A 27,600-nucleotide genomic window follows, 5' to 3' on the forward strand; every position below is an offset into this window, starting at 1 on the left:
AAGTAAACAGATCCAGAAGGCATTTTAAGATTATATAATCTGTTCCCTGCTCTGAAACAATGTTTAAATATATCTGTCAAGAGTGATATATGTCCAATCTTAAAGAGCTCCAGCAATGGAGATCCCTCAACCTCGTAAGACACATACATTTAGGGTTTTTAGCGTACATTTACACTGTATTTACTATACATATTTTGCTATAGTTTTTACCTGCACTACTTTCTGTAGTTTAACTTAGCATTGTTTTTGTTTCCATTAGGGATATGGAGAGAACATCATTTCCTTTTTCAGCAGAAACCTTTTATGTGTTTGAAGTCTAGCCATCTTCCCACACGATGGTTTTCACTTGGCTATGAATTAAGTGAGGATAACAAACAAAAACCCCATGTTGCTTGAAAAAAAAACAAAACAACAAACCAAAAACCAAAACCTGAGAATTAGAGAAGTTAGGGCTAGGCAGTATAAAGACACCAGATGAGATGCTGAGATTTTCCTTCTCACCCAGAAAATGACAGAAACACAAACTGTCTGGATAATTGTTTCACTTGCACAGTTACAATAGAAGGTGCCTGACAGTGCTTTGTGGACTACAGAGGATATCGCAGGAATGGTCTCAAGGGGTTTAGAACTAATGTGGATGTTTCCACTTCATTACTTTCAATGGACCAGAGTCTGATCTGTCTGCATTAATGAATGGTTACCCCTCTGGAAGACATGCTACTGGTTATATTCTAATGATGACATAACTAGGAAGCAGAAATAGATGTCTGTGAGAGGACTGCCTGTAACCATGGCCCATGGGCTCCTTGGTTTGATTGTGCACGTATCTGGGATTGCTGAAGCATGTGAACTGTATGGTGTCAGAGGAAGCATCAAAGTGATGAAAATTATAACCTGCATTTTTTGGGAATACTTTATTTGCTGCAGTTTTGGAAGTCATACAAATTTTTGGATGTTGATTTTTTGAGAACATTTTCATTTTAAGATGATATCCGAAATGCAGGTTGGAGAGCGCTGCAGCAAGCTGCACCAGCAGCTCTAGCATTAGAACTATAAATTTTATTAAAGTATTTTAATAGTAGGAAAATAATGAAGGTATAGTATAGTATAGTATAGTATAGTATAGTATAGAGAAGAGTGGGTGAGGTTTTCTGGGGATTAAGTTTATGAATAGAAAGACACCATGTCAGGATTGTAAAAATGAAGCTGAAAGCAAAGTGTTTTGAGTAGGACTTACAAATAAGCATTAGAAAAGTTATGTGATTGACAGAACAAATCAGAAAACAGGAATATTACGTGAAATGTCTTCTACACTGGCTGTTAGGAATTTGGCCAGCCAGAAAGTAAACACAAGGCTCTTGTACAGACCACACCATGTCTCTTATCTTTTTGTGTGGCTGTGCCAACTTGCTTACAGTCATTACTGCTTAGAGAAAAATAAAATCCAAAACCAATAACTGTACCCAGGGCAATGCTAAACTTTGGGACTCAAATGCCCTTCTATGTAGTATCACCTTACTATGTACACATGATAATTCACAAACTGTCTCAGATAATATGTAGCCATATTTTAGTTTTCTTTAATGTAGTAATCCAATAACAATTTATTCGACACTATGGGAAATTTAAAATATGCTAATTCAGTATATTAGCCGGATCTTTGATTTTGACATTTTGAATTATTTCTATTACAGTGACGTAGTATTTATATATTTACAGGTAGACATGTCTGAAACAAGTTAGTCTTTCTTCTGCTCAAACACATTGGCTTTTCTGCTCTATATGGGAGTATGTGGGCTATTTTTCTCCAATTTTTGTGAGAGCCAGGAACCAAAGATTTGAGTGGCTTATGCAACATGAGTTAAAACACATTATCCCGAATAATTAGCACTACTAGTTGTATGATTATGATTAAATGTGATTTAAATGTCTGTTTAAAAGTAAGCAACAGAAGGCTCCTTCTAATAAAAGCAGCACAGAACAGAATGTTATACCAATTTGCCAGTTCTTTTCAGATCCATGTCTAAACTACTTGTCCTGACTAGGTACCCCATTTGCTACAAATAACATATTGCTTTGGATATGAAGTTTTTATTTTTATATTTATAGATACAATACCATTAGTTGAATAATGTCAGTAGAATGAATGTGAAGATTCCATCTCTGTCTTTATCTCTAAAGTTATCCATGTCAAAAGTATAGTTCGCTTTTTGCTGTGATCTCCGTCTTTATGTATGATACAGAACTGTCCAAATTTTTTATTGCAGTGTGCAAATGAAACTTCAAGTCTGCTGTTTTTACCGACTGTTTGCTTTTTCAATTGGCTGCTGTAGTCACATCATGTTGTGTTTGATGCTATCTCCCAGTTCCCTGAGCAATTTCTGAGCAGAGCACCAGCACATGTCCTCAGAGCAGTGCACATTCATACACATATTTATGAAAGCTTTTTTTGTGGACAGTGATCACAAAAAGAAAGCTGTTTTTCATCAAGTTTTGAAAAAGCAAAATAATATTAATACATCTTTATGAAAGAACAACTGGATTAATTGTCATTGTGTTATGGCTATTCTGAACTTTCTGTTACCATACCTCTATATAGCAACATAGGAACTTGTATGTTTTAATAAAAAAGTTATTTCACCTTCCTTTTATGCTCCACTATGCAGCCCTAGTTCTTAAGTAATTTAGCTAGATCCCACGGCTTGCACTTTTAAGTACTGTCATACTCCGTGGTCCCATTGAAATTACAGGGATTACTGGTGCAGTGAGCTTTCATTCAGCTCAGCTGAAGTTAGCAGAACTGATCTCCTAGTTTTTCTAACAGTGACAAATTCATCTATGGATGCACTGGATTTAGTGGTAGCCTATAGAAGTTACTATTACCCCTTGCTATTATTCCTGCAGGTAGAATTTAGTACTTGCAATATCCATTTGTGACACTTAACCTGAGACTGTGTTTAAACCAGGGGAGGATAGCATGACCCTCACCCAAGATAACTGATTAGGGTACTGTGCATCTATTCTGGTCCACAGGCTGAGGAGAGACTATAACCCCCACCCTGTTGCTAAAAGAAATGGAGGCATCAACAATATCACATCAGCTGGTTTCAGTCATTGTCCCACTGTCGGTTCCCTGGGATCAGAGCATGAGGCAGGAACCCATCACTCCAGGGCAGGCACTACTGGAGCGTCTAGGTGATTATTTGTTTGCAATGGCACAGCTATGCTTTTGTAGATTTCTCTCCACTCGTTTTTTATAAAAGCATTCTAATTCTTCTACAGATTTGCAGGCACCATACTGCTTACCACAAATATATGTGTGTGTCCATTATTTAATTTCTCTGGCATGCTAAAAACCAAATAATTCCTATTTTTCTGACATAAAAAACCAATGAGACTTGGAGAGGGGAATTTTTTTTTTTTTTCCTTATGGAGTATAAAATTAGGACAGACGAAAAACAAAGTACTTTCCATTACGACTTCTGTGATTTTGGAGAATACCTAAGCAGTCTTGTTTTTATCATCAAGGTACGTACAAGTAAATCTGGCCTATCTTCAGAGGTGAAACTACAATTACAGATTAGTAGCCCTAACGAGTTCTTACAAAGGCTTTAGAGAGCATATGTGCTTTATTCTTTCCTAATTTCCACTTTCCCTTGCTTGCAGGGTAAATTTATCAATAGTAGGGATAATTATGAAGGAGGATTCTTTAATTTTTTTGCACTTACCTTTTCAAAGAAATGCAGATCAACACAAGATATTTCATTCTGCTATGTACATTTAAGTGCAATCACCCATTTTAGCCTTGAATGTCCTCTGAATTCAACTTTATTCAGCGTTTTGAATATGTCAGAAGCTGTTTGATGATCAACAAAGGCCACATATATAGAAGGCATATTGCAGAGTATTCTCTGATTGTTCTTTGCTTTTGTTGGCCATTTTAGAAGAATAAACTCCAGAAGTAGATGTGGTTTTTGAACAGCTTTTAATAATTATTTCTGTAGTTTGCTACTCTTTCAATGATGCAACTTATAGAAGTTGGAGTCTAGAAAAAAAATCAAGGACACTTTTTCAGGAGAAAAGAATTTTGAGTAATATCAAGATTTGATGGAATTTATTAAGACCTATATTTAGGTGTTTGTAAAACTTCTACGGTGAAAATCTGTCTGATGCTGTCATGAACATATTTTTCTCCCCAATACACTGATATTTCATGAAGACATTCTTCTCCCCAATATACTGATATACAATCTCTGAAGAGTATCTTTCAAGACCTGACTAATTTTCCACAGATATAAACTAAACATAAAATTATTAAGTACAAGTATTTAATGAACACTGCTTTTTAAATGCTGGACAAATGTTCCATTATTCCTCTGCTGAACAAGAGGTAGAAGAGGAAGATGGAAAGAGTTATAGACTGAGTTTCTGAAAGGAATCTCAGGGATGTTTAAGCAGATAAGTGAAGATTAAAATAAATTCTTTTACTTTGTATGTTGATTCCCCAAATCTGCAACTAGCCTCAGTGCAGCTCTTTTGTCTTCTGTGAAAGTACTATTAAATTTGTAGATTTTTTTGACACCTATAGTGAACTCTAAATTTACTTAACTTTTATTAATTACCAGACACAGTTCAAAGTCCACTAGATAGCTTTTTCAAACTAGTCAGGTTCATTCTGGCCTTTATTACAAGACATGAAAGATTTACACAGTACAAGACATGAAAGATTTAATTATTCTAGGTCTTTCCATGCTTCTCTCCTCTTGCTGAGAAACACACAATTCATCTAAATTTTAATAATATTTTCTTAAAGACTCTTTTTTCCTTTATATTTCAACTTACAATATGATATGACTATGTGAAAATACTGTTTCTTCTCTTGAATTTTTTTCACCTTAATATGTTCCCAGTCCTACATATTATGGAGAAAACAAACAAATAAATAAACAAAATCCCACCACAAAACCAACAAACATTTAAATTGCAAATTATAAAGTTTCAAACTTTGGGGAACACATGCAATAGATTCTAAAATATTTAAAGACCCTTTCATACTGAAATAATTTCCTTTTAGCAAAAAGGCAAAACTTGGATTCTTTCAGTTTTCATAGCTTTTAAATCTTGTTGTAATAAACAGTTTATCCAAAACCATTAATATAAACAAAGAAAAAGAATTCTTTTGATTTCAGAGGTACGGAATTATTCTTGTAGAGATCATTTGTGGCAAATATTCACCAGTATATACGTATTTGGAGTTGGAAGGAACCCACAAGGATCATCAAGTCCAACTCTTAAGTGAAGATCAAACCCACGACATTGGGTGTTACTAGTACCATGCTCTAACCAACTGAGCTAATCTCAGGGTCTGCAGACATGTTCATATTACTCATCTTTGGGAATCAGAGATGGTGGTATCTAGGTTTACACAGCACCACTTTTAAGAAAACCTGCCCAACTTCAGTCTTAGGAAAAAATTCAAAACATCTTTTTATGTTGACAAAAATCTTTACTGTTACAAACCATATATAACTACAGGAAACACCTAGAATAAATTGTAAAGTACAGTCATCAGTGACAAGACTATTTCGTAAGGAATTGGTATGAGTGCTTCAGCGATATTGTTTGAAGTAATTGTGTCTTCAGAGGTCTATCATGGAAGAGGACCATGGCACAAAATCTTCTCCTGGCATGCGTGATGGATTTATACTTGTTGGGTATTCATATGGGTGACAAAAATTTTTTGGTTTTTTTTGAGGGAATGCAGGGTACAGGGGCATTGATTGATTTGTTTCATTAGTGTGTGTTTGCAAATGAAAGTTTACTTGGGTTTTTGTTCAGCGTTTTTTGTGGGGATTGGATTTTTTTGTTACGATGGAAGGTTAACATCAGGGAAGTGACAACTTTTCACTGTACTCTTTATTTCTAATTTGCCCTGCTTTGGGCTGTGTCTCATCAGGCAGAGTTTGGATTAACCTATTACATGCAATGTTTTTTTCACAGGATGACTCTTCATTCACTACCCAGGATAGATGACAACATTCATTTAATTATCAGTAATTAATAACTCTTTCTTATTTGCCAAAAGTTTTAGAATGTATTTCATACAGAATTTTTCATGAGTTTTCCTGGAAATGGCCACTATATTAACTGAATTCTCATGCCATATTGCTGGGAGAGATATTAATCTGTTTTCCTAAGCAAACAGAGTTGCAGAAATACTAGAGAACAAAATTATATGCTGATTTTGAGGCAAAATTTGTGGCACATCAGGACTAAATTTTTCAAGGTACATAACATTATCCAGAATTTTTTGCATTCAAAAAAGTGTTGTCATTGTGTTTGACTTAGACAAGAAGGAAAAACTCTTCAGCACAAAAGTCCACCAACTCACCAGCAAATAAGGATAAACCTTAATTTCACTGTATTTGAAATGAGAAGATAAATGGAGATTATGTTCAGACAGAAATTTGGCCTATATAATCTTATGCTCTTGGCAAAAGGCAGTGTAAAAATAATATCAGCCCAGTAAGGATGAGGATGGTCACCTCATAAACAGGGACAGAGATAAGCCAGAGGTATTTAATTCATTCTTTGCCTCTGTCTTCAATGTGAAAGATGGACCAAGGATGTCTTAATGCCCTGAGCTGGAGGACCATGACTACAAGAATGATCAACTCCCAGTGGACACTGAAATTGTGTGAGATCTGCTGCCCTGTCTATTAAAAAGCTGGCTGATGTCATTGCAAAACCTCTCTTGATGACTTTTGTGTGGTCTTGGGAATCTGGAGAGGTGCCGACTGACTGTAAGATAGCAGTGTTGTCCCAATTTTCAAGAAGAGCAAGAAGGAGGACCCCACAATCTACAGGCCTGTCAGTCTCACTTCAGTGCCTGGTAAAGTTATGGAGAAGATTATTCTGGAGGTATTGAAATACACCTGAAAGCCAATGCAGTCTTTGATCACAGCCAGCACAGCTTCGTGAGAGGAAAGTCCTGCTTGTCAAACCTGATTTCCTTTTATGACAAGTTAACCCATCTAACTGATCAAGGGAGGCCAGTTAATGTAATATCTTTGAATTTCAGTAAAGTTTTCAATGCTGTCTCTCCCAGAATCCTTCTAGATAAAATATCCAGCACACAGCTGGATAAACACATCATGCGATGGGTGAGCTACTGGCTCATGGGTCAGGCACGGTTACAGGGAATGGGGTGACATCACACTGGGGACCTGTCACTAGTTCCACTGGGGTTCCACAGGGCTCCATCTCAGGCTCTGTGCTCTACAACATCTTCATTAATGACTTGAATGCACGACTTGATGGGTTACTAAGCAAGTGTGCTAACAATACAAAACTGTTGACTCCCTCGAAGGCAGGGAGGCCCTGCAGAGAGACCTTGATGAATCAGAGGGCTGGGAAATCACCAACCATATGAAGTTGAACAAGGAAAAGTGCTGGATTCTGCACCTGGGATGGGGCAACCCTGGATGTATGGACAGACCAGGAAATGAGATGAGGAAAGCAGTGCCAGGGAAAGGCACCTGGGGGTCCCTGGTCAGTGGGAAGTTGAATGTGAGTCAGCAGTGCCCTAACAGTCAGGAGGGCCAACCGTGTCCTGGGGGACATCAGGCACAGCATCACCAGCTGGGCAAGGGAGGAGATTGTCCTGCTCTGCACTGAGGTGGCCTCACCTTGAGTCCTGAGGGCAGTTTTGGTCTCCACAATATAAGAAAGATATTAAACTATGGTGTGACTCTGGGGGATGTTCCTGTGCAGGGCAAGGAGTTGGACTCAATGATCCTTGTGGGCATCTTCCAGCTCGAGATATTCCATGATTCTGTGATTCTATGATTTGCATCAAAATGGAACTGGAAAAGGGGAGAAAAAATAAATTTCTGAATTTGTATTACTTTTTATCTTAGTGTCTACACTCATACTGAAGCCCTTTATTTACATTGCTGTCTCCATCAAAGATAAAAATCATAGAAGCAGTGATTTTTATTGTAAAACTTGATTCACTTAACCACGGAAGCACACAATGCTCTTCATGTAAACAAAGCAGTGTTTCTTTACTACTTTTCTAATTTAGGATTTTGTTTCTACATAATGAACATTTAAAAGTGAGTCCTATTTCTCACCATAAATATAAAGTGAAGCTTTTGAGTCTATTAAAATAAATTTTTCTTGCCAAGGGAAAGAGCACCCAAGAAACTTGTGAGAGTCTTTTCTTGTTTTCACACACTTGAGAGAAAAATTACTCCATCCATAAATGGTTTTTTTTTTCCCCAAATTCAACTTGTTTTTCTGCAGTACTTTTAGCCATTTTGATCTTCCCTGCATCGGGCACTCTGTTTACATTCAAAATTAGACCCCTGGTGTTTCAAAGCTTGGATTCAGTATATCATGGTTATGCAGTTACTTGTTTGAAGTCCAGAGTTTTTTCTGACGACCTTATATGAAGGAAACCAGAATAGTTCCTGGTGAGTTCTACTGAGTCTCAGACTGCTTTCATAGTTTCATGGATGTCATCTTTCTATAATTTAGTAAGAATCGTTGCTGGGCTGCAGCAAATTCCCTTGCTTGCTAACTGTCTCATTTGCTTGGGTCTGAGGATGGCAGTTGAATGGGGGAAAGCATCTGTAGATAAAGAGGTTCTGCCTGATTCCAGTGGGAGAACAGACAAAGAAGAGCAAAATTTTAATCTTATTTCACATCCAGAAATCCTGCTAAACCAAATATTTTTTTAAAATATGGTTATGTCTGTCTGTGTTTAATTATTTCATACTTTCCAGGCAGCATCCTAAGTGCTCACAGAAATCAATACAAACTTTGGGCACAGCAAGACCGCCCGATCATAACTTTAGAAATCAACCTTTTTTCCTCTTGGTTCACATGGGCAACATTGTGGTTTTGGAGTTACAAAGACTTCCTGCTCCACTCTTGAGAAAATACAAAAGAGAGAATGAGAGCTCAAAATATCAGTGGTGAGAGACAATACAGCAATTTTGCTAGAGCTTTCTTCTGCACTGTAGGTACAAGCCCTGGTGAACTCATTTTCAGGATTTTGTCTTTCTTATTTCTATTACATGACATATTTGGTGGTATCAGCCTCATGCAATCACAAGCATTCTCTGAAAACATCACTGGAAACATCAGCAGGAAAATAATTTGCTTGGAACTCAGGAGAAGCTGGATAAAGAGGAAAGTCATGCGGATATGTTTTTTACATTTTAGGTTTTTTCCTTCTTGTCTGTCATGAAAGTTCATGACCAGGACAGAAAGTGGTTTTGTTATACTGAGTGCTGTTAAAAGGGAAAAAAAGAAGCCAAAATGAAATAAGCAGTGGGTACAATTCACTGCACTCTTTCAGTCAGAAATTGCTGCCACATGGACTCAGACTTTCTAATGGCTTTTCACAATCAACCATCTGTAAGCCTCCAGTTGGTATGGTGCCTGCAGTATTTATTTTGAAATGCTATATAACCCACAGCATCTGGGAATACCCCCAACACATACTGTGCAACCACAAACTCTATAAATGCTGGGGAAGATTCAACTGACACTTCTAGAATTTTTTTTGTTGTTGTTGACACTTGCAGAAGCAGGGCCAGAACAGAGTAAGGTTTATCCAAGTATAGGTAACACTCTGCACATCCTTTTAAAATTGCCCTTTCATTGTGGACATTCTTGTTCTTTGAGATATAATAATAAAAAAATCTTGATGACAACGTTAGCAGATATTAAAACAGAGTAAAACAAAATATTCTTAAGAGAGGATTTATGGGAAGATATAATGGAATACTGTCATTAATGTTCTCTATTCTCATTAAAGTCTTTTTGTCAACTACTTTGGCTATCTTCCAAATGGAATTACACATGTATATGAGTAGTTGATTGGGATTTAAGTCTGAATCCATGTGTTTATAGAGATATTTTGAGACAAGAAATTTGTTAGATTGTTTTTATGCTGAGATAGAAAACCTCCTTCCCATCAGGAGACATCGTGAAAGCAAATTTAATGTTTTTGAGGTAGTGCCACTTGGCACATGTGGAGTATAACTGAAAAACTGCAAAAATTTTCAAGCAGATGCATTTATGTCAAATTTACCATGTTTCTTCATCATGAAAACTGGAGAGAGAATAAAAGTCAAAGCACTTTAACGGACACTTCCAAAATAGCACTGAATTCTCCCATATACTGATGTTTTAAATTATCTGTCTTCCTGTCTTATTGTGTCTTCTAACTTTTATCCAAAACAATATATTTCCTTCTGGTTTTTGCTATGGCTTTAGAGTAAGAAAGTATTTTTGCTTTAAATTGACCTGAAACTTTTCCCTTTTTTAATTCAATCAGCAATCTACCCTCCACAGTTTTTTCCTGGAGCAGATTCTGTTAAGAGGTGGAACAGGCATTCTCTGGCATCCTTTATGTCATTTAGTTGATTCTATAATTACAGATTAATTAAAAATGTACCTCAATTTACAAATTGTTATTTTCTAAAGATTCTTTAGATGTTACTAGCTGGAAAAAAAATTGTAGAACAACACTTCAACATTTATATAGTATACTCTTTAATGTGTTCCTACTTCATAAACATAAAAAGAATGGTATATATTTGAATTGAGATGATTAACCAATCTTGTAGCAGTTTCTCAATAATCCTCAGAGTTGCGTTGTCTGAGAGAGTGTTAATATTTTCAGATTCTCAGCAAAATTGTTCTGCTTTTCACCTTATTGAAAGATTTGGTGAATTTCTAGCACAGAGGAGGAAAAAAGGGGTTTTAAGATCTTTCTGAAAAGTTAGCTAGATAGTTGTTTAGCTAGATGGCATGGGATTATTTTTTCTATCTTTGGACAAAGATTGAATTACAGAAAATTATGACTCTATGTGGATCTATTTCTTCATTCTTTACTTACTGAACTGTAGGATGAAGCAAAAGCTGTGAAAGTATTTATGGTAGCATTAACACCATGAACTAGGAGATGAGTTTTATTACATATATGGCATGCTTTTGTCAATGATGCTTTATGAGAAAATTCACTATATATTTCGTAGCAAATTCTGGCATCAAAATTATTAATAGATTGACAACTTTATGTTAGGTATTTTCCCATTTTTCTAAGGAACTCATTGAAGGAATTGTCTTGGTAGACAGAGAACTGCGAAGAAACCTGTCTGATTTTTTATGCTTTTCAAAGCAAATGTTACTCAAAAGGTTTTTTCAAATATCTACTTTTGCAACTAGACTGCCTGTATTATTCATACTTTCGTGTAGATTAATGTACCCCGTCATACTCATATCAAGCAGTCCAAATGTGTAGGTTACATGACAGAGGATTTATAGATCAGGCAGCAACAAACAAAAGGAGAACAAGGTTTTATTCCATCAGACATCTTTACCGTCCTTAGATGCCACAGTCTACACCTTACCTTCTAAATTAGTCAAGCATTTCACAGACCTCTAGTACACTGTTGCAGCAAGGAAAGCAAGAATTAGTACAGATCTACGTAATTTGTTGCTGTTCTGAAGATGAGTGCACACAAAACTCGTAATTCATCTTGGACAGGCAGTAAAAATCTCAATTTCCAAAAGAACTTTACCCTTTCAGAATGGATGGGTTGTTTGGAGGACTTTCAAAATATTCAGAAAAGGGGAAAATACACCAAATAGTAAGTTGCTATCTTCAGATTACCAATATATAAAAACCAGAGATGGCTGCAATTTTCCACTCTTTTTTAAACACATATCTTTATTCTTTTTTATTATACACTTTAGAGGAGTTGACAGAAAAAGAAATAGCTCAATAAAAACTATTAGAAACATCTAAGGAAATCACTTTTGAGACAGAAATACTTCTGTGATAAAATTTCATCCAGATCTTTCTCTGAATCATGACAAACTTTTTCATTGTGAAGGTACTTTTTCTTTTATAGAAGATGATAGCACTTAACTTTCCTTATGTAACTATCAAAGATAAGGGTGAAAGTCAAATACTGATTAAAGGGAAAGAAATAAGGGACTAGTAACCATTTCCTCAAACACCTTTCTCTTAAGGATTCTAGCTCCTTTCTACTATGAAAAATATAATAATAGAACAGTGAACAGCATTGAATCAGTACCTTTTTGCTGTAAATATACAGATAATTCAGATAATTTTAGAAGCAATTCTTACATAAAGCATAGATAAAAATAAGAAAAGTCTGTTTTAAATGGCACAAAGCAGATGACAGTTATGTTACTCAGCTACAGCTCAGTCCTCCTTATTTGACAGTTCTCATCACTTGCACAAATGAGATATATAGGAATTGATGATGTATTGCTATCAAATCAGTTATACACTTTTGAAAAGCAGTAAGATGCTTTTTAGTAAGACTTTTTTGTTGGTTTGGTTTGGTTTTTTTCCAAATCGAAGATAAAAATGCATAATCACATTAGGAGATTAACTAACAATACTAATGGACATCCAGGACTGTTGTACGTAAAGCGATTGGGGCACTGAGACTTGCATGTTAAAAGACAAGTGTAGTCCCTGCTGAGTATGTTTTAACTCCAAAATAATTAACTCTGTCAAATAATTAATATTTGGTGACAAGACCAAGTTAAGTGCACGCAACATCACGTCTTGTAATTAATTGGGATGATAAGATAATACAGACTGAAAGTAATCAATTTGAGCTGCCAAAGCTGATCACTTAAGCCAAGTGAAAAAACACAAGCAGCATTCTTCCACAGATTTCATGCACACTTATAATTATCTTTGCCTGCTCCTTTGGTCTTTTTGTATTTCAGCTCTGAGTAGCCAAGTTTAATTTGTGTGAGTGTTTTTGAATGTTTATTTGAGAGCTCCCTGAGCAAATTTGTTGGCAGAAACACATTAAGAGACAACTGGAAGCAAATTATAACATTGAACATAATTGATCAAATTAAATCTAGGTGAACTAGATAAAATTAAAGAATATTTAAAATATTTAACATTGAAATGCAAGTGCTATGAAATAGCTGTTTGCAACTGATCTATATTTACAAGAAAAAGAACTCCTAACTCATTACAAGCTGTCAAATATCAAAACTTAATTTGCATTGGTTCAGATTCACTTCAAGGGGGTAATATAAAAGCAATAGCAAAACACTTCTTATTTCAAATAATACCTATTTCTGTCTCAATTAAATCAATGAAACCTATACTGTGGTTTAAAACAGAGTTACTTTGATAATGAATCCTTCTAATAATATAATCCACTAGACCAGAGGTTAGGTATTAGGGCATCATGAGCTACAGAAAAATCTTAACAGGGTAGAAAATTTGAGAGATAAATTATTCATTCTAAATTATTTTCTCTAACCAGCTTTTACTGCACTCCTATCAGATACTTTACAGCTCTACAGTATGATGTTGGAGATCAAGTATAATCAATAAAATAAATTATTTAAATGTAAGATTCATAGGGAGGTTTCTTTACACTTAATTTTTTTCAATCTCCTGTGATACAGAAGAGATAAAATGAATTATATTTATGTTAAACATTTTGAATTTTTATGATTGATACCGGAGTTTCTAAGAATTTTGTTTCCAGGCTTGCATTTTTTGGCTTAAAAATAAATCATAATCCACTTTTCAATTTGAAAATGTAGTGGAAATGTTTTCCTTGTTTATGGTCCTTCTGATATATATGTACAGTGTGGAAAGAAAGAAAAGAACCAATGTCCTGTATGCTCAGTGTTACTATAATAATTCTTTTGTAGTCTCTAAAAATGCTACGCAGCAGAAAGACCCAGGGCTGTTTTTTATGAAGCACATTAAGAGAGAGAAATCAGAAATAAAATCAGTGTGACAACCTACATACCAGTGTTGCTCCTTCAGGTTCAAGGAGGAAGAAAATCTGCAGGAAGGACTGGGTGGCATGGAAAAAATAAAGTGGACTCAAGTAAGAAATAGTGTGAATGGACTGAAGTATGGGAAGAAGCAGAGAATATATGAGACAGGTGTTATAGAGGTACAGTGATGACATTTATAGTACAAGATTTCAGTACAAGGAAAGAGCATGACACTTTAGACTTTTATCAGAATAGAAATTGATTTATTTTCTGACCTATCTCTTTGCCAAGTGTTAACCAAGCCCAGGAATATGCAGCCAGCACCAAATTATAGAACATTAAAATGTACACAGATTTGGATCCCAGAGGCCAAGTTACCTGCTGAAATAAAATAATTAGGCACTGTCCCGGAAAATCACAATTTGCTCAAATATTTTGCTAGAAAAGCTACACCAACAGCTGGGTTTGTATGGTTTGCATGAAAAAGTCTGCCTTAATCTGGTTGATTGATGTTTGGGTAATGTTTTTAGGGGACCATCACTGGCATATTCCTATTCTATGGTGTTTGCTTAAGCAAGTCTCTAAAAGAGAATAAAATAAATAAAATAATAACTGAGTAGGGACTGTGATCATTGTGTTTGGGCATCAGATGTCTGCTAGAGTAAAATCATAGCTCCACTAAGAATTACTATTGTCCCAAACTAAATTAAAATCTTACTTGTATCTATTTGCTGCAGCAGAAAGTTATTGCTGAGACTACAAAACTGTAGAAATATTGGGAAAAAAGCTTCTCATCCAATTTTTATGTGGCTTTTCACAAAATGTTAAAGACAGGGCAGATAAGACCTTTTGTGTGCGTATACAGTCTATTTTAGAAAGAAAAATTCGAATAATATTTCAGGAGTTCTCAGTGATGCACAGTATTGGAACACATTGCTTTTAACACTTCTTAAGCTATCTAGCAGATTTTTTATATGCAACGGGGCACAGTGTAGGAACTGCAGGCTTTGTGATCTCTCAGTAGCAATGAAAATATTACTATGCTATTTCATTTAATTTCCATGTCTTAACATGCAACTGAAAAATAAACAGACAAATATTATTATTTTTTTTTTTAATTAGGAGTACCTACTAAGGCTTTGGCATGAATATTCACATAGATTTAATTACGAAGTGTAGTGGTTTGGTCCAAAATACTCATTACTGTTTATCTGCTGTGAGATAAGAATTAGGAGAAATGCAAAACAGGCACCAAACTTGAAAGAATATAAAGAAGTTTATTAACAGACCTAAAAGAAGAAAAAAAAATTATACCACCTTCAGAACTCTCCTCCTCCCCCCACCTTCCTCCCTTCTCCCACTGACAATGTGAAAAGACAACCCTTGAGATGTTCAGTCTGTTTACCACTTCCATAATAACCTTGTTCAGTCCATTTAGAAAGAGAAGTCTCTTCTTGCTCATGCTATGAAAACATTATCACAACGAGACAGCCGCCCACTTCCAAATATTGTTCAGTCCATTTAGGAAGAGGAGTCTCTCTGCCTGCGTGTGAGTCCTTTCCCCCGACTTGCAGCTTTTCCCGCAACTGCCTTCGAGGGTCCACTCTTGAAGTTTTTTGGGGTACAATTTTAAGGTTGAGCCGTTCAGAAACAAAAACAGAGGCCCTTCTCCTTCCCTGGGAGCAAAGGGTCTTCATCATCTTCATCTTTAGGACTATCTCTGGGAGCATCTCTACGGACTGAGGTTTTCTCCTTTCCCGTTCGGAGCAAAAGTCCTCATCTGGTTCATCTCTACGGACTGAGGTTTTCTCCTTTCCCGTTTGGAGCAAAAGTCCTCATCTGGTTCATCTCTCCCTGTCCAAACTTCTCATGAAATTACAGCTGCGTCAGCATCTGCCTATCTCAGCGCAGGTGCTTTTGCTCACGAGTTGAACACTCCACCCCCCATATCTTCATGAAATTACAACAGGATACTCTGATATATCATAGCTTCACAACAGAATTTCAGCTTTAAGCATCTCCTCTCTCTCTTCCCTCAGGTTTTCAGCTCTTCACAGCAATAAAAGGGTTAATCTCACCTCGGCCTTGCAGCTTTGCAGCTGGAATGTTGAATTTTTCTTATCACAGTGGAGAGGGGGGAGAGCCGAGCCGCTCCGGCTGCCCACGGCAAGGCAGTGGGGGGGGTTCCACGGCTGGAACAGGTCCATCGGCTCCAGGATGGCCGTGGCCCGGCCCGGCCTGGCCCAGGCAGGGCCTGGCCGGGCCCGCTGGCCCCCACACGGGGCCTGCAGCCACCTGTCCCAGCGCCGGAAACGAGAGAGAGCTTGGAGGGGGAGTTTGCCTATTCTTAAATGTGGATCACAGAGGTGATCACAACTTTAAGTGGCTTAGAGAATTGTCCATATTCAAACTGGCCAGCTGATAGGTTCTATCAGTTCCCAGAGGAAACTGTAAGCACCCCTTAGCAAGGACGTCCCTTCCGGGACTATGCTTGCTAACCTATGACACGAAGTAAATGTCAAATGATCTTGAAGGTAATCTAGGAAGGGAGATACAGAGTTAAGAGCCTGAAGCAGCCATGCTACAGTGATTGCTAAGAGATCCAAGGCACAGGCTCAGGAGACAGAGAATGCAAATTCTAATTTTCAGCAATAGAGAATCAAAGGAAATTTTCCATTGTCCCAGAGAAAGTCCTAAATGTTGAGCGATCAGTTAAGACACTGAGAAAGGTACTGCAACTGGATATTGTGTCCTTAATAGTAACAATAGAGGAAAATTACTGAAACAGTCTGTAGACATGTTAATGCATGCATTGGGGCAGGCTTAAACATTCTATATATGTCAAGCCACTAAATCTTGAAATTTTTTAAATACTCCTGCAGAACATTAGGCTGCTTGTAAGTTTCAGAAACCAAAGTGAAATTAAACTTCAGCTGCTTTTATGTTCAGATGATAGAAGAGAAAATTTTTCACATATAGCTTTGAATTTCTGTTCATGAAATGCCCAGGAAAGTCTATGGATCTAGTTTATAAAGGCCTTGCACATGGTTGAATGATTGTGGTGGAAAAAAGAGCTGAATAAGATCCAAATACAAGATTTAACACTCTAACTAAATCATCCTTAGATACATATTCATATTTTCTATGAGTTTGTCTATCCGCATATTGCATGTATACATGATGGAAAGTCTCATTATCCCACGTGGAAAATCCCATTTTCACATTTTGCATTTCAAAATCACATTTTCACATTCATTTCACACAATGAACTCTAAAGTTTATCAAAGGAAAGAAATACCAGATGTCTTGTTGTATACCCTCAGTGGTGAGAGATTTCTTGTTTCTTGCCTACCTTTGTAATCTTACACTTTGATATATGCACATGAGATTCAGTGTGTGAAAAGCCAGAACAGACTTTGTAGATAGACTGAAAAAGCATTCAGCTGTTTTGTGGTGAATGATAGCATATTACCTTGGGTTCCTGACTCAGGATGTGCTGTACAGGCTAAGGAATAAAAGCAAGGCCGTGCAGGGATATGGCAGTCTACCACATATTGTCTGCAGATGTGCTTTTGTTTTAAAGATGCAGTTTACATCTGACCACTACAAAAATCTAGCCAGGCTGAATGAATGGGGTAAAAGAATGAAACGGAGAAGCCAAATGCACAATATGCCCATGATTTACTGCATAATGTTGGGAAAGTTACTGGCAGAGTCAGATACCAGAATTACCTTGTTGTCAGTAATAGCTTGTCTTCCTGTAAGTCAGATGCACAGTGTGGTCATCTGGCATAAATCCCCAAGACGTGATTGCAAGAGGGACATTATGGAGTGAATACAATAGAAAATGTGATTCCATTTTGACTCTGATTATGAAATTCAAGTATTCTTAAATACCTCTCACCATTATGAAAGATCAAATAATTATTTAATCAACTAGTATGGGAGATAAAACATAAAAATACCCATTAATAGAAAATACTAGAAATATACAAAATATAGAGATTATACAGAAAAACAAGAATACCACCAATCCTCAAAACAAATTCTTATGTTTTCAATTAAACAGTATATTTTCTATTACACTTACTATTGCTGCAGCATTTTTCTGGTGTTTTGCATTTTTAAATTTCATTCATGCAACAACCCACTGAGCTGTAATATTGTCAGTATTATTGCCAGTTTCTGAAGAAAGAGGAAAAGGTGGAGATATTTAGTGACTTGCATAAAGCCTCTTATCAAGTCTGTACCAGAGCTAGGATTACAATTTGGAAGCTCTTGACTTCTTGTTTGTCATTCAACAGCCTAGACCATGACATCCCTCAAATCCAATTTCAGACTCTTACAAAATAATAGAGAAAACACAAGGGAGAAAATTTCTTGTCAAAATAATGCTACCAAAAATCTTGTCAGAGACTTTGGTAGCATAAATTTAGTCTACTGATGTGTTGATTATAGCATTTCCATAAGCAACAAATATCAGATTTTACTTTAAAAATGTATGACAAATTTTCCAAAAGAATCTTCTTCTCTTAAGAATAATTTGAAAAATTTCTTTGTATCAGCCTTGCTACGTCATGTGTCCCAAAAAACAGTTTAGTACATAACAGAGAAGGATTGAAATAAGAACTGTGGTGTTGGGGAAACCTCTAACCATGACATAGGTATCCTTGTTACAGCCAATTTTAAATAATAGCTTTAGATTCTAAATCATTAAAACAATTCATTAATTAAAATTTCAGCAGGTGGTGTACTTTGGGACTGTAAACTCCCTTGAGGGCAGAGAAAACTGGTGGAGTTTATTAGGAAGGTTAGAAATATAAAAAATAATAGGAGGAGACTGTCTTACTTGCTAAGGCTCATTTAATCCTCACAGTGATATGAAACTGAAGAGAAAGCACAAACACAGGGGGACGAACACTGCCAAATGACAGCAAGCATTTCTACTGAACACAAGATTAGCTGGAAATGTCATATGACAGCAAATATAGCCAAGATTTTTTTTTAAGTGATCCATAGTATCACAAAGTCACTAAGTGAAGAGAAAGACAACAGTCCTGCAGATTTTATTGTCACTGCACTCAAAACCGAAGACTGAAAACAGATTTAGACCATCATAAAAAGTCAGAAACGCTATAAAAATTATTAAAAAGCCAGTATGAGTGATGAGAGAAGATTAAAATAGTTTGCTGCATAAATGATAAATAATGACTTGGAAGAGATGAGATAGCTGGCTACAAAAAGGTCTGGTCAAAATATTGGAAGTGAAGGGAAGTTTACCTTTTGTTTAAAAAAACAAACAAAAGACACCTAACTTGTTCATTTCCTTCTCCAAGAACCTGTCTTCTCCAAGAAGCAACACATCCCAATATGAAGAGTTTCCGTTACCATTTCCTGGATAGGCATATCCAGCACATAGATCCCAAATAAGACATGTTAAAGAAAAGTATCAAAGTTAACACTATTTTAATTAATAATTAAAATTAGTAATTAATTTACTAATTAGTATCAAAAAGGTCCAAATTGTGGTCTCCTAGAGATATTTTGAAAGGTGAAGTATTACCTGCAGGACAATAGCAAAGGTCCCATTCTGCAATCCTCTAACTGGCCTCAATGTCCAGATCTCTTGAGTATTCTCTCAAAGTGTGTATATCTTTAAGAAATTACACAGTTAGATAATGTATTATCTTTACTCCATTTCAAACTCTGCTTAAAATCCTAAATAAGTCTTTTTTTTTTTATTTATTTTTCTCCTGATTTCACTGTATTATTTGCACAACTAAGCTGGTGAGGGGTCAGTAGCTCTGACCAAAGAAGCTGTGACCGGTCCAGAGAGACGGTCCCATGGAGAATCGTCTTCCCGAGTCCCGGTGTCTTCCCTCAGCTGCTGGCAGGAGGGCCCGTGCAGAAGCTGTCAGCTCTTTAGTGATTGTCAGCTCGTGATTCCAGCTCAGCTCTGCAGGGCAGCCTCCAGGCCAGACCAGGCAGAGAGACAAGAGGCCCGTGTAGCTGTTCTGCACAAGGCAGCTTTATCGGTCCGTACTCCGGCGAAGGGGAGCCAGGGACGAGCATCTCTCTGCCCTCGCAGGGGCACGGGGTTAGCTTTATAGGGATACAGGGGGTGGGTGTCAGAGGATAAAGGCCAATGGGTTACAAAGGATCTGCATAGGGTCACCCAGAGGATTCTGGGTCTGCCTTCTCGCCCTAACTGAGAGTAGCTGCCTTCCCAGGGGAGGTCCTGCTGGGAGATTGCTCAATCTTCTTATCTCAGCAGACGTCCCTCCAGGGCAGTGGCTGGGCATACCCTACACAACTATACTGGTATGTGCTATCACAATTACTTTTTAACCTAGCCAGCAGAGTTGCATCTTGATTTTACAACCTCTAAATACAGAAATCCTTGTATTTTATAGGGTTTAAATATGATGGAGGAAAGGGACCCATATCTGAGGGCTCATCAAATATCGTACTAGAGAAATGTATTTCTTTACAGGGTTATTTTCTAACCTTTACAGTTATTCTCTACATCCTGAGAACAAAGAGTATGTGAATAGGAGAGAAAATCCCTATTTTCCTGTGGTGACAGGTTCAATTTCCTTCTGCCCATTTGTGTGGGACAAAGTTCCAGCACCATGAGCTAGTGCAGGGCAATAAGAAGCTGCAACTCTATCCACCTGTACAGACCTCAGAACTTCTCCTTTTTCCTCCCACTTCTTGGGGGTGGTGCTACTCCTGGGACAGAGTGCACATCTGCACCTTACTGATCCAAAAGCTTGAACAACTGTGAAATAATGTATCCTTAAAAGTGGGGTTTTTTGTCGGTGTGTTATCATTAATTTTTTAACAATTTTTTCACCTTCCACGTGATTTTTTTAACAATTTATTCACCTTCCACGAAGAGAGTATTTGTCTCTTTGAGAAGAGTGACAACAGGAGATGAAGTGAAATCTGCTATATCATTTTATCTTTCAGTCCTTCATTTTCTACAAGATGTGGCATAGCAAATATTGATGCATATTGTCATTTATGTTACTCCAGAAATACCAGCTTGAAGGGAGCATTGTCCATGTTACAGAGATGATGTGTCTACCCCTTTTTAAAAGTAATTAAAAGGAAGTAAAAGGGTAAACCATATAAAAATAACTAACTAACTAAATAAATAAATAAAAGGGCAGGATATCTTGGAGAGAGAGAGAGAGGAAGTATATTCTTTAACTTAAATGATGACTGGAAAAGACCAGAATATTTTGATGTGAATTTAACTAAGCATCTTATAAGTTTTTTCTTTATTTGTGTGACCTAGATATAGTAATTCGTTAAAAATGAATTTAAAACATAAAGAAGAAAGGATTTCTCCAAGACAGAATATATTTTATCTGATAGCTTTCTGTTCTCTCTCTTCCCTCCTTCCATTTCTCCCCGTCATCGTGAAACATCCAATAGTCATGCTTCCAACAGATATGAAAAATTTTATAGGGGTTTTTCCAATTACTGATTTAACGGAGATGAAATAATTTTAATGATTGCTTATTAAAGGAATTAACATGCATATTGAATTTTCTCCATAAAATGTTAGTACCAATGCAAGATAAATCTATGTTGTAGGACATTTCATGCACAGAAGGACACTTCAAATGCTTAAATATCTTAAATTTGTCTGCAACAGTATGAAAATATTAATGTTATCAATGTTGCTAAAAGGTAATTGAAAAGTAAAGAAAATATATCATCACCTAATCTTTTTTTGATAAATATTTTAATAATTATTGATTCTTTAAGCTCAAAGACAGCACGTCACAGAAAAGCTCAGCTATTAATAAGCAACAATTGAGCTTGATATTGACAGAAGTTCAGAATTTAACTGAGGCTGGACAGTAGAAGGGCAGAGATTGCTTGGAAACGCTGAAAAGAGCAAAATCCCATGTGTATTGGGCCAGAGACTGATCACATGTTATAGTGCTGCATTTTATCTATCTAAGGACCAATACTATGGTGTTTGATTTTTTGGCAGAATGACCATGTTCAGCTTGACACCTAAATATCCTAGCAATTAAATTCTCACAGTCTGTACTTACTACTGTGGATTTCATTGTGGAAACAAACATCATTGTTCAGCCACGTGTCTGTTAAGGGCTTTATCTTTTTTAGAAGGATTTGCAATAATCAAAGGTGCACTATGAATCTCAGTGTGCAAGCATCTTATTGTAAATAGCAAAAATTAAGATTTGGAATTAAATGGTGCTTAGAGTAACCTGCCAGTGACAGAAATTTTCATATTTAAAAATCTTTCTCCACACAATTACTCTTTTGCTATCACACATAATCAACAGTACAGACTGTTGATTACTTACTGGCTCAGCTCTAAACATGACCTCAAAATGAATTTTTTTTTTTTTTTTTGGGGGGGAGGAGTAAGGAGAAGGGAAATGAAAGTGGTTTTAATTTTTTCTTGTTTCCTTTGTAAAAAAAAATAAATACATAAAAGTTTGATGTTTAATCTCTATAAAAGTAACACATCTTATTTAATTTCAGAAAGGATTTGTATTCCTTAAAGATTTTCAGTTTTTTTATTTCAGTTTTTCCTTTGTAGACCCTATTTTTTCCTAAAGTCACTGCAAGTAATACTTAGTTCATTCAAATATGTAGACTTCTTCTATTTGGTTGAAAGTAGCAAAGGTTTTATTGATGAAAGGAAAGAAACATCTGCAAGATAAAACCACATAAATATGTAGAAGCTCCTGAAAGTATTACTAAACTTAATGAAGACAATTTTTTTAAAGCAAAATTAGGTATAAATCTTAGGAAAAAAATAAAAAAGAAAGAAAAAAAAATAAGAGAGAAACCCCAAGCTACCAATATAAATATTTCCTAGTCTTCTAAAGAGATTTACCTGATTTTTCTAATTCTAACAGAGTTATTACAGGTTAGCCTCGTTGGATAATTCAGCATGGGAAAATGTATAAGGACAACTCCAGAGACAATATTTCAGTATCTGATAGAAATTTTACTTAGAGATTATGTGTTCCACTCAGTAGTTCAAAATAAGAAACTGTTGTGCAACTGGGAAGATGCAGAAGTGAATTGCTTTCAAAATCCCTTTAACTTACATCCTCAGATTTCTATATATCCTAAATTTTTCTTTCAGTTTGACTAAATTTCTGTCTGTTCAAAGACAAATTTTGCATTTTACTGTGTGAAGAATCATTGGTAAAGCAGCACAGGGAGCAGAAGTCCAGTAGAACTACTATGGTCATGCCTTGACCCTACTCTCTAAAAGAAATGTGTGAGAGTTACTGGGATGTAGAATTTGACAAATTGTTCCCTTTCTCTTTGCTTCAAGTTCTGTGTTTTCCCTGCACTGGGCCATGGCACAGCTGTAAAAAGATTGCTGTCTTCGCTGCTCTGGTGTTAGGCACAGCTCCAGAGGAGAAACATCTGTGAAATGGAGTTGTGGGTTCACCTATGCATCTTATGGAAAGAAAATGAGTTTCACAGCTACAAATGCTGGTGCTTGGCCAAACTTTGTCAGAAAATGCTGGAAAAGTGAATGAAGCCAAGACTTAAATTCTACTCCCCTCTTCTGCACTTCAAATTGACTGGTTTAAACTTTTCACTTGTGTGTCCTGGATGATAGGAATCTCATTTTAGCAATTTACATTTTTCATTCCAGTTTGACATGTTAGAAATTTTAATGTTTAAGAAAGAATTGCAAACTTTAGAGATCTATGTAGTAAAAGAAATGGTCTAATTTATAACTTTTTCTTAAGTATACTGAGACTTAAACTTGTTACTTCTTTGTAGAATAATTAAATCAGCTACTGCATAGAACAATGCTGTATGTAATGAAATGCATTGAATAAATAAATATGATGAAGTGCATGACAGCTAAATGTTATTTGTAAAGCATTTTTTAAAAGATATGCTTGGCATATAGGAGATATTTATTACCAGAAAGGATAACTTCAATAATAGGAAATTAGTAAGATACCTTATTAAAGGCTGCAAGGAAATGAGATTATTTCAGATATGTTTCTCTCACTATTTCATTTATTTCTGCATTTGCATGAGGTACAACATTTGTGATTTTACTGATAGCTCAGAGAATATGGGTATAATTCAGTATTCACAGAGGCATATTGTAAGTGAGGTGTAGAAGTTGCCATAAGTTCTTTCACATTGTAATGAAGATCCCATGGATCTTTGATTTTTATGAAATATTCACAATAGTGTTATGACCAGCAAGGTAATCAAATCTCAATCATTCATGTTAGTATTATTCTCACCCTTTGAATTTCTGCAGCACGTTTTCCTGACTGCTCATTTGAATATGAGAGAACCCACCAGACAACTACTTTTCTTTGTGTTATAAAAATACTGCAAATTTACATTGCAAAGAACAACTACAAGAGAGAAATATTCAATGTCCTATTCAAAGTCTATTTAAATTAGCACACAGAAAAACTGGGCAAAAATAAAATGAGGATTTTTATGAAGTAAAGAGAATAGTTAACCAAATCCCATGTTAAATGGCTAAACAATAGAGGAAATAGAGAATTTAGTACTCTGGTGTTTAGAAAACAATTTTGGTGGTAATAAATAAAGAGTTTTGTTGCATAATTTTTATGCAAAGCTTGACTTCTGGTAGATTTTCTGTAGATTTTTTTCTCCTTGTCATCTCTTTTAATGGTGTGTTGGTCATGCTTAAACATTCCAACTGAGGCCACATCGTCATGTTAGAAGATATATAAAAATACATTGAGACAGCCCTTGGTCAAAAAAATGCAGGTCTGAAGATTAAAAAGTGGAAACAGAGGCACTAAAAGCATCTTACTGAGAGTCATACAGCAGGTTAGTGGAAGAGACAGGTCTACCAGTCAAGGCTATGCTTTCTAGACCAGTGATCTTACTTGTGATAAACTACCTCTATGAATTTAGTAAAATAAGTTTAACTATACACTTGATAAATGTACATAATATCAACAAGATTCTAAGAATTGTATAAGAGCAGATATAGCTTTTTTTCCTGGATCTTCGCAAAGATGAACACAATACTCTCCGTGGTGGGTTTTCCCAATAGAGTGGCATTTGTTGTGCAGCTTGGCACCAGAGGGGATACCAGTTGTTCCCTGTTCATCAGCAACCTGACTGCACTAACTTCTATCTTTACCCTTGTTACTTTGCTGTTTCCTCTTCAGTTTGGGTCATTAGGGCTCTTTAAGCTAACATGGCTGTGTTATTGTCATTTTGACTCCTGTGTAGTACAGGTGAATCTAAGATAGGGTTAAACTTTGTAGGTCTCAGAAAACATCAGCAATCTACTTTATACCAATATGGATCTTAGTGTGCATTATATTTACGTTTTGTAAATGGTTTGCCTTCAAAATATTACAGTACCAAGCATACTACTTTGAATGTTCATAATATTCAGGTTAGCTATATACAGACAAGACTTCAAACATGCACAATCTGCACAGCAATCTAGAAACATACAGTATTGAGTTTGTCTTATGATAAAGCTCAGAGGTTTTCAAAGCAGTTTTCCTGGTTTTCCATGATGAAATTTGTGCATGTATACAGTATGTTATGTTTCCACAACGTATTTAAAAATCAATATACGTAGAGGAAAACATCCTTTTTTCTTGGTTTCTTCAGTGTTTTCTCTAAATTCTGTAATATAAAGTAAGTTGCCATGCTAAACTGTTAATCAAGTGAAAGCTATTTGACTGGCAGCCCTACTGCACACATTCATTAAATAAAGCAGGCTGTTTGCTGAGACTCTGGAGGATGGCCCACACACCTCCATTGTGTGTTCTTGTCTGGAAGGTGGGGTTTGGATCCTCTGGAATGGAGGCAGTCAAAGCGCTTATGGCTGTGACTGTGGCTGTTTTGTTCACCAGGTGTTCTGCAGAGTTCAGTGACAATGGTTTCTTTTTCTAGCTTCATGTATGGTAGCTACTGATTTAAAATATGAAACTTCCAATTTAGATGTCCAGAATAGAAGTTATTATACCTTTTCATTCTGAGGAATGAACTGAGCTTTAACTATGAGAAGTATTTAACTGGATTCTCTTCTTGCCTGAGATGTTAGTCTGATCTAATCAAAAGTACGAACAGGTTAAAAAATAGTAACATAAATCTTGGCTGTAAGACATGGCCTATATTTGACTGCTGCCTAAATGACCTTCTTCTTACGAAATAAGTTTTCTCTACTTAAAGTTATGCATATTTTTGACATTTCTGTGGTCTACTCAAGCTAAAGAAAACCCACTGCAGAGGTGACAATTTCTTTCATTTCCATCTAAGTAAATTGATGTAAATGGAGGGATGTGCTGGCAGGTGGAATTTGCATAAAAATTATGAAAATCACATGCACTTCAGAGGGGTGAGGGTAGATGAACACAAGAAGTCTTGGTTTTTTTTCTTCTTTTACTACATCCTTCCCAGAAACAACATGGTTATTCCCATCAGAGATTTACCAGGATGCATTTCGACTTGTGACCTCAGATAAGACCAAAGAAGCAACAAAATCTCTGTTCCTAAAGTAGGTTGTTTTCCTGCTTTTTAATTCTCAGAACACAAGCCACTGTCTTTTCTCTTTTCTTTTTTTGTACTGAATTTACAGGGAAAATTGTTCTGATAGAAACATATTGATTGCAGTAAGGAATTGTATGTTACCTGCCCTGCACACCTCACAGCAATATTTAACTGGTGAGAAATGTGCTCTAACTGAAATCACAAAAAAACAGAGTTGTTTTTCATTTTAAGAGTTTGCTCTCTACATGGCCTTGAATGTTCATTTCTTTGACAGTAGATAATGATTCATTCTCTTGCTTTGCCGTTCCTAGATGGCTAAGTACTTAAAAAGTCAATATTGAATTTCTAAGCAGAAATCCACGTATGATTACAATAAAGCTCTGCTATCACAGCATTGTATTAAGAGATGTATTGGTATATTTCATATCTATAAAAAGTTTTAATTTTACTTTTGAGCGGTATTTTAAAATGTGCTACCTTGGTTTTATTGATAATATGTTTTAGAAAGTTTGGATCTGCTGAGTCGAGATTCACCTAAAGTGAAAAATGAAAAGTGAATTATTGCTGGAAAAATCATCTTTGTTCTTTATTTAAGGTTTGTTTCTCTTTGTTCTTTATTTAAGGTTTAAAGCCAAGTGATCCAACCATGACTGGCAAAACACAGACCAGCAATGTCACCAATAAGAACGACCCAAAGTCCATCAACTCCAGAGTCTTCATCGGTAATCTGAACACAGCTATTGTCAAAAAAGGTGACATCGAAGCAATCTTTGCAAAGTACGGGAAAATAGTGGGCTGCTCAGTGCACAAAGGCTATGCATTCGTACAGTACATGAGCGAGAGGCACGCGAGGGCTGCGGTGGCAGGAGAGAATGCCAGGATCATCGCAGGGCAGCCACTAGGTAAGGATTTGTTAATACCATTAAAATACTGCTGGCTCTTTCCTTTCTATTTAAAACACCATCTGCTGCTGGTGCCTTCAGGACTAGTGAGTTTGTTTTACCAATGTTCCATCTCAGCATATTTCCAGGATGTTGGATCTAACAGAATTTTTAACGTATGATGTTACCTAGGCATTACAAAATATTTAGCGCTATAAACTGCTTATTTATTAAAGAGATCAGTTCTGACAGCTTTATACTTCTCTTTGTAATCCCAGTGTAGTGAGCATGATTACTCTTGTGAGGAAAAAATAAGTATTTTTTCTTAGACTCTAGTTAGTAAATTTAGTGTAATACAACAAGGCTCATC

The 27,600-nt window shown here is 36.1% G+C and overlaps 1 protein-coding gene across 7 annotated transcripts in view; it reads left to right on the plus strand.

Annotated features, from left to right (window-relative positions):
* RALYL (RALY RNA binding protein like) overlaps window positions 1-27,600 on the plus strand; it is a 389,851-nt gene that overhangs the window by 167,267 nt on the left and 194,984 nt on the right. For all 7 annotated transcript variants that reach the window (XM_042035768.1, XM_042035769.1, XM_042035770.1 and 4 more), the window contains one exon: window positions 26,973-27,251. In XM_042035768.1, coding sequence (XP_041891702.1) covers window positions 26,996-27,251 — 256 coding nt within the window. In that variant the 5' untranslated portion in view covers window positions 26,973-26,995. Of the gene's footprint in view, window positions 1-26,972; window positions 27,252-27,600 lie in introns of those variants that run through there.

This window comes from Corvus kubaryi, unplaced genomic scaffold (assembly GCF_017639235.1).
Source record: "Corvus kubaryi isolate FWS band 111438036 unplaced genomic scaffold, C.kubaryi_AGA036_p1.0 37385, whole genome shotgun sequence".
NCBI classification, from domain to species: Eukaryota; Metazoa; Chordata; class Aves; order Passeriformes; family Corvidae; genus Corvus; species Corvus kubaryi.